The 12481-nt window shown below is 41.9% G+C and overlaps 1 protein-coding gene across 1 annotated transcript in view; it reads left to right on the plus strand.

Moving 5' to 3' along the window:
* Positions 1–12481, plus strand: part of rev3l (REV3 like, DNA directed polymerase zeta catalytic subunit) — a 47381-nt gene that overhangs the window by 17073 nt on the left and 17827 nt on the right. The window contains exons 8-14 of the mRNA XM_007259896.3: positions 696–780; positions 1403–1548; positions 2735–2863; positions 4299–4527; positions 4720–4862; positions 4976–8861; positions 10122–11038. Of these exons, the coding sequence (XP_007259958.3) occupies positions 696–780; positions 1403–1548; positions 2735–2863; positions 4299–4527; positions 4720–4862; positions 4976–8861; positions 10122–11038 (5535 nt within the window). The remainder of the gene's footprint in view (positions 1–695; positions 781–1402; positions 1549–2734; positions 2864–4298; positions 4528–4719; positions 4863–4975; positions 8862–10121; positions 11039–12481) is intronic.

A 12481-nucleotide genomic window follows, 5' to 3' on the forward strand; every position in this document is an offset into this window, starting at 1 on the left:
GTGCATTATGCTGATCTTAAGAAAAGATTTTAGTTGGTCATTGCTGATTCAACTAAACATATCAGATGGGTATGGGGTAAATTCAGTTGTACCACAGTTATCTTCAATGTGATTGGCTGAGAGGCATTCTATGAGTGCCGCTATCAGCCGGTAATACACTGTAACCAAAGCTCTCCATATGTTGCTCCGCCAAATACAGGTAACAGGCAATGGAATTATTCTGACTCGCAGAGTGTTTATAACCAAACAGATAGTATTTTTTATCCTCTTTAACTCAAAATCTTTTAATAAACAGCGACAATGGAACGGTGGTATAATCGCAATAATACATTTGAGATTTGTGCTATAACATTGACACTGCTGTGCTGATCTACCGCACTTAGTGCCAATATTAAATGTTACAGCACAAACCTCGAGTATGTTTTTGCTTATGTATTGTATGTCTGCTAAACTGCTTTTAAAACACTATTTCACTATTTTCACTTTTTCTTTATTTCAAATTTTCTAAACGTTGTTTTAATAAATGTCAAAATACTAATGCCTGTTGTCCTTCTGTTATTATTATTTTTCTTATTATTATTAAAATAAATTATTAAAATGTACTTCAATATCAGATAAGCCACTCTGGGAGCCCATTCCTGTGTGTATCGGAGCAGTGTGTGTGTTCTAAATGTGTTTTCTGTGTTTTGTTACAGATCGGCCATGTGTGGAGCAGGTGGAGAGCGAGAGGATCTTCATGAAGAGATTTAAACAGATTCTGAGGGAAAATCAGTTTGACGTGTGAGCATCAACCTTTTATCTGAAAAAGTTTATCCACGTGAATCATGTCGTGAATCCACGGCTGCTCCAGTCTCACTCCCAGCACTAGACTCAACAGTCAGCGGTTAAATTAAAGCACTGGAAAGACCCCAACCCATCCCCCCCCCCCAGCATTTAGGCTTTATCTTGAACCTTTCTGTGTTTCTCACTTACGTATCTGCTTCAGTTCGCATGTGATTCTCCCACTGATGTCCTGGGAATTGCACAGGCTTTCCTGCAGAATCCATTTTACCAGAATTTACACTTCCTGTTTAATTACTGATAAACATCAGAATAACTCTGCCCACATGAAAGGGGGAGGGGGCGAGACAGAAATAGACACACAGTGAGAGGGAAGATGTTTTAATCAGTTCTGGAACTCCCGGGGCCAGCATGGAGCCGCCCCTGTGCCGCTAAACTCGTTAGCAGCCAGTTTAATTAACAGAGCGTGAGCACACTTCTACAGCTGCAGGTCTCCGGAGTTCTGCTGCTCTAAGCTCAGTGCAAAACCCCAGAGGTTAAAGAGCCTGTGTTACCGTTACCATTTTTCTACTTTACGTATTTCTAACTCCTGATCCAGCATCTGTCTTGTTTTTCGTAACAGGACTCAGAGTGGATCTGTTGTTGATGAGGAAGATGACATTGAAGATGATTTTCCAGAACTGTCTCTCCATCCTGATGTTCTAAGCCCAGATGATCTGCCCCCTATTCCTGCCAGCCAGGTGGAGGTACACAGAGACTCTCCCCCAGGTGAGTCTCCGCTTGTTAGTTGATGCAGCAGAATTAGTTGTTAGTGTTCTCCTCCAAGCATGTTGAGCTCCAGTGGTGTTAAAGAGTACAGCAGTTTGGAAAGATGCTTTCTATTTGCTTCTTTAAAGTGCTATTGACCAATCAAATTAGGGATGCACCTGATTTAAATTTTTTATCCAACACAGAATAAAATTAAACGTTTGGCCGAATACTGAATACTGCATGTTTTTTCTTATAGGTGTTCATTACTTTATTTTTTTTTTTACCACGGAATAAATAAAATAACCAATCCATTTTTTAAAGAAAACACAATTACGAAACCACCAAAAAAAGCACAATTATTTACCTCTGCAGTGTTTTTTGATTATTTAAAATGTAAAATTTACTTCAGCCATGCAGTTTTAGTCATAAATGTACGTCAGCAGAACTCAGGGTTCGTACGGTCATGAAAAGCCTGGAAAAGTCATTGTATTTGAAAATAGCAATTTCCAGGCCTGGATAAGTTTTGGAAAAATAAAAAGATCCAGAAAGATTTGGAAAAGTCATGTGAATTTGGTCTACAAATCTTTGCGTTTCCATTTATAGATAGAGAAAATCTATTTTGAGCTAACAAATACGTCAGCTTAGAGATAATTATTAATTTAGCTCTACACACTGGAGCTCTTAGGATCTGACACACATTTTATTATTTAAAATTGCATGTCATTCATTTTAGGCATACTATAATCAATTATGATTATAGTTTTAGTTGATTTTTGGTTTTATTGTCCCTGTCTGCACTGTTTTAAAAACTATATGGTCATGAAAAGTCATAAAAAAAATGAACCCTGAGCACTACTCATATCATACATATACTTCTGTTATCATAAATTATGAAGCAGAATTTCAGTCACTTCTTTTCCCCCCTTTTTTTTAAAGATACTTTTTAATTATTAGCAAAGTTACATCACCAGTCACAGCTTCAGCTGCTCTCTGTAACCCAGATTCTGTAAATCTGCTGCCAAGTCTCAGCGTGTGTGTGTCTCTCCCGCTACACACACTCATACTCTCACTGCTGGACACTAATGTTGGTAATGATGCCTGATGTCATGCCCCTCTCGCTCTCTCTCTCTCTCTCTCTCTCTCTCTCTCTCTCTCTCTCTCTCCTTGGCGCTCTCTCTTTCTTGCTCTCTTTCTCTCTGTCTAGACAATAAAAGGTCAGGTGGAAAAGATGCAGAAGTGGCCATCGTAGATGAGGAGGCCATTTTGAGTTTGTTGGAAAGCAGCCAGACGTTCCTCCCGGCATCTCAAAGATCCAACCAATCAGCTTTACTCGGTAAATATCCACCATTACAGTAAATGATCCACATTCATGTCCTTTATAAATGATCAGCGTGTGTTCATTTAAATATCCAGTGTCTATATTATGGCTAAATCTGTTAAAGTTTCGAAACACATTATTCACTATACAAATCTAGTCACAGTAACAGAACAGAAACACTGTTTATGTCTAAAGGTTAGAGAGTGAAAATGTTATATAATTATCTTTTAAACACAAAATGTGACCTAATTTTAACCTCCTGAGAGTCATACATTTGCGTGGTGTGTTTTTTTATTTCTCCTTGCTATTTAGGATTAGTAGGAACTAACAAGCATAAAAACAAAACTTTCTTTGTAGAGGAAGTTGGTTTTTCAAAAATCACACTGGGGTAGGGACAGTAGTAAAATTTAAGCTGTTAATCTGTCGTTACCAAAGGAGTGGACTGAGCTACAGAACAAGTACACTGTTTACATTTTAGTAAAACTTCAAAATGCTTGGAATCACAAGGACCCAATTAGTCCCAAAAAATGAGTTTTATCTTCCTACAGAAATAAATAAACTAGTTTCAAACCTAAAATTTTCTGTCTGGACTGGCTAAGGAAACATTTGTCTGGGATTCCTGACATCTTGTTTTCAATCAATTGAGTGTAATATTGTCATGTGACTATTAGACCAAAGGGTCAACATTAAAAAAAAAATTAGGTATCATGGTGCAGAGTTTCAGAAAAGTAATGCCCCTATATGAAGATGAAGGGCCTTAAGAGGTTAACAATTAATAAGTAAGAACTTCTAAATGCATTCTTCATTTTATTTTTGGCATCTTGCACAACAAAAACTTGAGCTCTAAACTGGTTATGATCAGGTTTTTCAAAAAAGTTTACAAAAAGACTACAGAATACAAACAGTAATAAATGTAAGCAAAAGTTTAAAATGGTTATAGGAGTCCAATTTCCAAACACTGGACAGAGGATATGAAGCTAGGATTAGCAACTTTACTGAAGCTCAGTGATTACCTGTTTAGCACTAGAAAAATATCTAGCTTGCCTGTTTTCATACTTTTAGCACACTTTTTTATGCTGTTGGCTATACCTGGCAACCCTGAGTGTGGAAATGGGACTGGGGGAATGGCGATGGGTAGGTTTGGAGGCCACAACCTAGACAGATTTCCATGATGTGCCACACAGTTTAAATATTAACAGAGAGGCTGAAGCTCTGCTGACACCAGCTGCCTATGTTTAAACTTGTTAAGACTGTTTTCTGTTTTCTTAATATCTTATGATATGTCCTGTTCATGTTATAAGTTACTATTAATTATTTTATTAGCAGCATCTTTTTTTTACTTTTTTGTTTTTGATTTCCCTCTGGAATGAACTTTAAACCAAACACATGTATAGCATTTTATTTTTGTAAAATGTGACCAAATTATTTAATTGTGGCTCTTTGCCTGCAGACAACAGCCAGGACCAGGCTATGGTGGACTTGCTTGAGGGGCTAGCGGATGATTGCTTCCAGCCAGAGGTTACCAGAGCTGCTTCTGGTCGGCAGCTGTCTAGCAGCGCTAACTGTCCCTACAACAGTGACGAGGAGGAGGCGGTGCCTGAGTTTGAGAAAGAGGAGGCGGAGCTGAGTGTGCTGATGTCACAGAGATGGGACAGTGATATTCCAAAATCCTCAAACCGGTATGCGTTTTATTGTTGTTCCAGATATTAATTAGTTAAAATAAATGAATGTTTTTTTTAAATATCTGTACAGTTATGGTGGTCAGAAAAACATTAGTCTTCAGATTTAACTTTAATGCTGTGAGTTGGAACCGGTTAAATCATGAGTCTCTTTTTGTGTTTTATTCTCCTTATCTTCTTTCAACGTTGCAGATTGATCCTAAAGGATGTAAATGACAGCTCCAGTGAAGAACGGCATGACTCGTCAGATGAAGAGATGGATTGGAGTGGAAACAATGACCTCTTTGCTGACCTAGCCATTCCCCAACTGGATGGTGCTGCAGATGAGAACAGCGGTAGAAATTAATATTATTTAAACTTAATGCAAACTGTATTGTTTGCAGTGGTTTGTGTGATGCTGTATGATTTATTGTTTCCATTTATCAGTTTTGGGGGCTTTTTCTTGCAGATTCGTCATTACCTGACAAAGGATCTCGAAGTCACTCGTCTCTTACCGCAAACGATAAGATTCTGGGAAGAAGAAACCACTTTCAGAGTGAAACTGTTCACCTGGATCCTCCATCTTCAGCTAAAGTCCTTCTTGAGTGCAAACACCCTGACCACAGGCAGTCCCTCCCACTTGATAAAGAGGAACCTGTGGACAAGGACTTCTCTGCAAAAAGCCAGGAGGGTAATGACCTGTTAACGGGGTTGAAGGTGAATAAAGAGATCCCGTACATTCCACCAGTCAAGCACCCAATCCCATGCAATATTGCAAATGTGTCCCAGCTTGCTCCTGAGAAAGGAGGTGGACACCCACTCTACTCTAGTGAGACCAAAAGTGCTGTCCCAAACCAGGCAGATACCGATGGTTTAGGCTTTGGAAACTCAAAACTTTCCCAGAGCAGAAAAAAATACAGCAGCATCAAAAATGCTGAGAAGAATCTCATATCCGTCAAAAGTTTATCTGTGAGTTATTCTGAGCTGAGGAGCTGTTCTGAGCAGAGTCAGAAAGACTGCAGGAGCCCTGTGGTGAGGAACTTTGAACAGACGCCAAGTCCGATGGAGGATATGGAGCCCTTGGCCCCTCATGAAGGTGAGATGGGCAAGGAGAGTGAGGAGGGTGATGTTGGGGAGCTTAAGATCCGGTATGAGGACTACCAGGAGAACAAAACCGAAAGGACCATAGTAGCCCGACAGGAAGCTCACTACAAGTTCTTTCCTAGTGTTATTCTCTCAAACTGCCTCTCAAGACCTATGAAAAAGCAGGTTGGAACTAAGACTGCAGAAGGCTGTTGTAACCTGGATCATCAACCAGAGCAACGAAGGTCGAGATTGAAGTTGAGCAAAAAGAGGAACAGTCCAGTTAGTCAGAAGAGGGCAAATGTGATGGAAAACACCCAAAGTCCCAAAACTGAAAGTACTGTCACAGAGTCCACTGCAGTCTCACCAGCCCATGCAAACAAGGAAACTGAAGAAAAGGCTGAGATGGAAAACCTAGACATTGCAGAGCCTGATTCAGCTGTGGGCAAGAGCTCAATTGAGTGTTCCATTGATGATCAACTGACTGATCTTCCTGCCAAAATAGCTTGCACCAACGTGTCCAGTTTACCAGGTAGCAAATACACCTTGCGTACAAAACGTAAGGCTATGAGTTATGATAGCGAGGATGGTGATCACTCAAGCACACGTTCCTTCAAGCAAGCCTTGGCGCGTCGAAACAGCCTCAAAGAAAACTTTGTGCTCACGAGTAGTCAGAAAAAGAGAAAGCTGTCAAAAAAGGAGCCACCAGTCATAATCAAATACATCATAATCAACAGGTTTAAAGGGCAGAAGAATATGTTGGTAAAGATGGCCAAGGTCTGTGCAGATGAACCACGTGTGGTGTTGACCCAAGAGAAGCTTGAGCAGTATGGCAAACTTGCCCCTCTGAAAAGTTTCTGGCCCAAGGTTCCTGAGTCAACAGCTGTCAAATACCCTGTTTCAGAGCCAAAAGTAAAGAAACACCCCAAACGGAAGGCCAAGGTAACACCACCCGTAGGGAGAGTCAGTAGCTCCCCCAAAACACCTTGCGTACAGAGCAGTAAAGTCAGAAGGACTCAGAAGGCTAAAACAGTGTTATCTTTGCCAAAACTTCCTGCTCCTTGGCCGTGCTATAATGACCGCAGTGATGACTTTTGCACTGAGTACTCCGATGTCATGATGGAGTTGGGTTATCTTTCTGATAGAGCACCCAGTCCCGCTGATTCAACTCCCCCTCGATGCTGGTCTCCAACTGACCCTCTTCTAGAAACAGATGTGAATGATCACCTAATAAATTCTCACAGTGATCCTTGTCTTGCCTCGACGTATGAAGGACTGTCCACAAAACTTTATGGTCGAGGCATTCGCAACAAAAACAAGACAACCAGATCAAAGAAAGATCCTGCCGTGAGCCCTAAAAGAAAGACAAAAAACACTAATAAGCAAGCTGAGGGGGATCCAGAAATAACGGGCGACACACATACAAAAAACTCTGGCAGAACTTCAAGAAGACCAAAGAAAGACACTGAAAGTAAGGAAGGAACCAATGCAGTTGATCCTTCTCAGAAGTGTCGTAGATCACGTAAGAAGAAGCAGATTGAAGGATCTGAAATCTCCTCTTCAGTTGTAGGACCACTCGATGGTTCTCAGTCTTTGGATCAAGCTGATGACCTCCTTTCCACTCAGACGTCGGACGATTTGACTCCATACCAGCATCCAGATTCTTCTTGCCAAAAGGATCCTCAGCTGAGCATTTCAAGTTCACAAACAGTACCATCAGTTGTTGAACTAAAGTCAGAGGAAAGTCAGTGTAACATTGGGGATGTGTTTGGCTTTAATGCACCCACTTCAGATGACCAAGATTCTCAGTGTTCTCAGAATACTGCTAATCCATTTGTTGTCAAATCTCTAAATAGTGTTCTCTCCCCAGCTGCAAAGACTTCCGGACACCCGTGCTCGGTCATAACTTATAGTAGATCCAGTTCAAGGTCGGAGAGTGTTGGTCAAGACGGAAATATTTCCCCCAATCCATATGAATTCAAATCGGATCCCTCAGGTGCAGAACACAGCCCTAAAGCGATACAGCTTTCTCAGGCAGCCCCAAAACCCCAATCTAGCAAACCCAGGCGACGACCACCCAAAAAGAAAGAAATTCCAGAAAACACGTCTTCTATGAGCGATCCTCCTCAGTTTACGACATCAATGAATGTTACAACAGATGGACCTCACAAAGATATCGATGAACTACATTCAGTGCCAAGAAATGGCGAGAACCCATCTCATACCGAGATGCCTTCTGGCCTTGCTGTCCTGAAGGAACTTCTCCAGAAGAAGCAGTTGCAGGGTGCTGATACTGTTGTGCCAGAAAGTGTTTATAGTGCAAAGCAAGCTTCTAATGCTGCCAAATCTAAAAGAGCTCCCTCGAAGACACCAAGGAAACCCAGGATCCCAAAATCTCAGGTGCAAAAGGAGTCAAAGCCAAGAAGCAGAAAAGGAAAGAGTGCTAATGCTGATACTCCTATTAAACTGGAACCTCCTCTTTCAGATGGAAGCCCTGGGTTTTTGTCTGATCCTGGTTTTGACAGCTGCTACTCCATTGAAGACAGTTTATCTCCTGAGGTTCCTCATAATTACAGCTTTGATATCAACGCTGTTGAGCAGGCTGACTTCTCTGGTCTGTATTCCAGTAGCCGCTTTGTTTTAACAGACAAAAATTTACCTCAGAAGTTTCTCAGTGATGTCAAGCAAGAGGCCATATCTACTCTGGATATGGAAAACAGGCAAGCAAAGGAACTGGACACTGAGGAAAGCTTGTGGCAGAAGCCCAGATCTCTTAGTCCTGAGCTCTTTGACAAGTCAACTGGTGGGAATGGGGAACGAGTTCCCAATGAGTTCCCTCTGTCCCTGCTGGACTCTGAAAAGGTTTTGAAAAGCAGGGAGTGGGGAATGTCTTTGAGTAAAATACATGGCAGTCACTTTCAGGACTTCCACTGTGAAAAAAGTGACCTGCTGTACGGTCCTGATCATTGTTTGCCCCTATCCTCAGTGTCTTTTGCTGATAATGGTGTGTCTCCAACCGGGGACCTGCTGGATGGAAACGATGCGTTTACATCAACAACTCCCAGCAGTTCCCCGCGGTCTGTCAGCTCTTTGTCACAACTGAGAAATGGCACTCAGGCTCAGAAGAGTGGAGGAGCTCACATCCTCAAGCCCTTAATGTCCCCTCCCAACCGTGAGGAGATCCTCAATACCTTGCTGGACTTGGACCTTTCAGAAGCCACCTACCAGGAACCGTTCTGCAGTGACCCTGCAGATGCACCCTTAAAGCCAAGGTAGGACTGCAATTGTAATACACAGATCAATCATTATTCATTTCATCAGCTCCGCTCACCGTATAGGAGCACTTTGTAGTTCTATGATTACAGACTGCAGTTCTGTAATCTTCTTTTTCTAAGCATGCTTTATTATCCACCTTTCGCCCTGTTCTTTAATAGCCTTCAATAGAACCCCAGAGGACTACCACAGAGACGCTATTATTTGGGTGGTGGGTCATCCTCAGCATTGCCGTGACACTGACAGGGTGGTGGTGTATGTGTTAGTGTGTGTTGTGCTGGTATGAGATTGGACAGTGTTTTAGTCAAGGAGCAGTAAAGCCACTCTGCCAAACTGCAGCGTTATTCAGGAATTTGAGTTTAATTCTCCAGCACAGGGGCTGGAGTAGCATTAGCATTACCTGCTTACCACTATTTCCCCGTTTAGAGGTGAGTATTATGAGCCTGTAGCCTACTCCTAACCCTGGCTAGTGCTGCTGGAGCGTTTAGTCGTGTTTAGCCTTAGTACTCGAGAAATTAGGGAATCTCAGCTTACTGTGAACAAACGGAAGCACTTTACTCAACTAAATAAACAATTTTCAGGAGAGAAATCTGTAGATTAACATCTAGAACTCGTTTCGTCTTCAAAAGAAAGTCTTTTTTTTATTACAGTTTTGCTAACTTAGCTTAGCTTTACTTAACTTAGTTAGCTTTTTTTCATTTTAACCTTAACTGGAGTGAACAATGGGTTTGAGTGGTGGTTCACTCTGGTTTAGTTTTAATCTGGTTTATTGATTTCCTTGTAAAACAAAAAAAACAAAAAACTTAACAGATAATAAGCCAGGGACCAGGAAGTTATATGTTTAAACGTGTTGCATGGATAGCACACCACCTCTGCCCAACCCCCCCCCACCCACTGTCATCCCTTTGCAAAAAACGTGACAGAAAATTAGTGACTTTGCTACAAACATTACGTGTGGGGCTGTAGCCCAGGAAGCCCAAGCCACGCCCCTGAGAAGAACACTGTGCCATTAGTAACACGGATAACGGATGACTTAGTTTCAGTTTCTAATAAACATTAGAAACAAGCAGACTCGTTTGGTATCAACAATTCCCCAGTCTACCTCTCCCCGAGACATAGATAAGACCAGTTTCAAATAAAGTTTAGTCTGAGACGAGACTGAACAGGCTTGTTTATGGTCTCGAGAACTACAACACTAGTTTGGAAAATGTGTTTGGAAGTCAATGAATAACTGTATACCGGTTTGTGTTTCTGTGCAGGGAAATCGGCGGGCGCAAGTTGGTGTTGGAAACGAGGCTTGCGAAAGATCTGATGGAGTTCAGTAGTGATTTGTCTCAGGAGGGTCTTCATTTCTGGAAAGCCGCATTCTCAGCCATGACTTGTGCGGGGTCGCTGCATTACCGCGGTGCTGAAACATCCAAATTCACCAAAGATCAAAAGGAACGGAGTCCGTCCCCCACCTGCGATCAGAAAGTAATCCTGCTGCCCTGCAAAAGTGCTCCGAGCCGGGACCGGGTTCAGCTTTGGCTTCATGCAAAGAGACAGTATGAGTGTCTTCAGAAGGAGAGGAAAAGAGCCGGTACAAAAAATCTGAAGCTGAAGGAACATGACAAAGATCAGCCGATTGAAAGCGGGCCATTTGACGACGAGGAGTTAGAAAGGTCTCCTATTTCAGAGAGGCTAGATGAAGGTTCTCAAAGAGTGTCTGCTTTACAGGCTCTCAGGAGAAAAAAGTTGAGTTTATCTCTCCATGCGTCACCAGTTGAGGATACAGCGTTTGATAACAGCCAAGCGGGCAGGACGCAAACCATGGCTTTTGAAAACAAAACAGAAGAAAAAGACGAGGGTGACTCCATTAAACAGACTCCTTCTCCAGACTTTGCTGGCCTGCCAACATGGCAGCAATCTACTGACCACAGTTTTGATCAGATGGATCCAGATGATGACAAGCAGGAGTTTGCTGCTGGATCAGCATCTCCTAGCATAGGTGGGTCCGTAGGCAATCCCTGCGAGTCTCCAGATAGCATTAAGCCAAAGCAGTTCCTCAGTCCCTCTCCATTCCCTATGAAAACCCAGAAGGGAGGCAGTCCCTGCATCCTCCACAGCACTCCCGTCTTCAGCCGGAGAAGAAGCAAGGATGAACCTGATCTGGATTACAGCCCTCCTGGATCAGAAGGTAGTACCTGTTGTACTTTTAACAGCAAAATGTAGAACTTCAAACTGCAGTGAGCAAAAGAATTAAGTAATGCTTTAGCTGGGTAGCACCAGTACACGTACACCAGGTTAACCCGCTGTTGTGCTTGAAAGTTTGTGAACCCTTTAGAATTGTATATATCACTCAATAAATAGGACCTAAAACATCATCAGATTTTAAGACCTAAAAGTAGATCAAGAGAACCCAGTTAAACAAGAATAAGAAACATATATTTATAATAGATATTATATATGTATAATATATTATACTTGATCATTTATTTATTGAGAACTGTACCAGTAGAGAGTGACAAAAGTATGTGAACCTTTGCTCTCAGTATCTGGTGTGACCCGTCTTATTTATTTATTTTTTTAAGCAATAACTGCAAAACTGAACATGTCTGGTAACTGTTGATCAGTTCTGCACAGTTTGGCCTATTCTTCCGTACAGAACAGCCTTTACTCTGGAATGTTGGTGGTTTCCTCACATTAGCTGCTCATTTCAGATTATTTCAGTCAGATTAAGGTCAGGACATTAACTTGGCCATTCCAAAAAATTAGGCCTTAAGTTGCTTAGAAGTTACCCTTGGGGTCCTTTGCAACTATTACACGTCTTGCTCCTGGAGTGATCTTTGTTGGTCGAAAAAAATATTTTTGTCTCGTATGTTAACTGGGATCTCTTTATCTACTTTTAGGACTTCTTTGAACATGATATTTTAGTTCATTTTTATGCAGAAATGTAAAAAAAAAAAATCTAAAGGGTTCATAAACTTTCAAGCACCACTGTATTTTGGGTAAGAGTTGGGGCGCTGAGTGGTCCAGCAGTCTAATGCGCTGCCACTATTAGCGGGAGGTCGCAGGTTTGAACCCCCGCTCATGCAGCTTTGCCATCAAGGTGCCGGCGCTCAGAGGGAGCACAATTTTCCCTGCTCCCTCCGGGTGGGTAGATGGCGCTCTCTCCCCACATCACTGCTAGGGTCATGTCCACAGCACAGGGCGTTTGTGAGCTGATGTACTGGAGCCGAGCCACTGTGCTTTCCTCCAAGCATGCTGGCTACTCGACAATTCTGCATCAGCAGCAGCTCGACAAAAAGCGTTGGATGACTTCACATGTATCGGAGGAAGCATGTGTTAGTCTTCACCCTCCTGGTGTGTTGGGGCATCATTATTGATAGGGGGAGTCCTAATGAGTTGGTTGGATAATTGGCTGTGTAAATTGGGGAGAAAATGGGAAATTTTAGAAATAAAATTATATAAAAAAAAAAAGTTGTGAAGTTAATCAGATATATTTTTTCCCCTGTTTTTGGCAGAAACACAGTTTACACACTGTTTAGTCTCAGTTTCTGCAATTTGTTTAGATTCTGTGCCTTAATGCATAATATTCTCTCGGATAGAAGAGGTTTTAAATATTAGGACACCATGTGAG

Source organism: Astyanax mexicanus, chromosome 1, assembly GCF_023375975.1.
Source record: "Astyanax mexicanus isolate ESR-SI-001 chromosome 1, AstMex3_surface, whole genome shotgun sequence".
Classification (NCBI taxonomy): Eukaryota; Metazoa; Chordata; class Actinopteri; order Characiformes; family Acestrorhamphidae; genus Astyanax; species Astyanax mexicanus.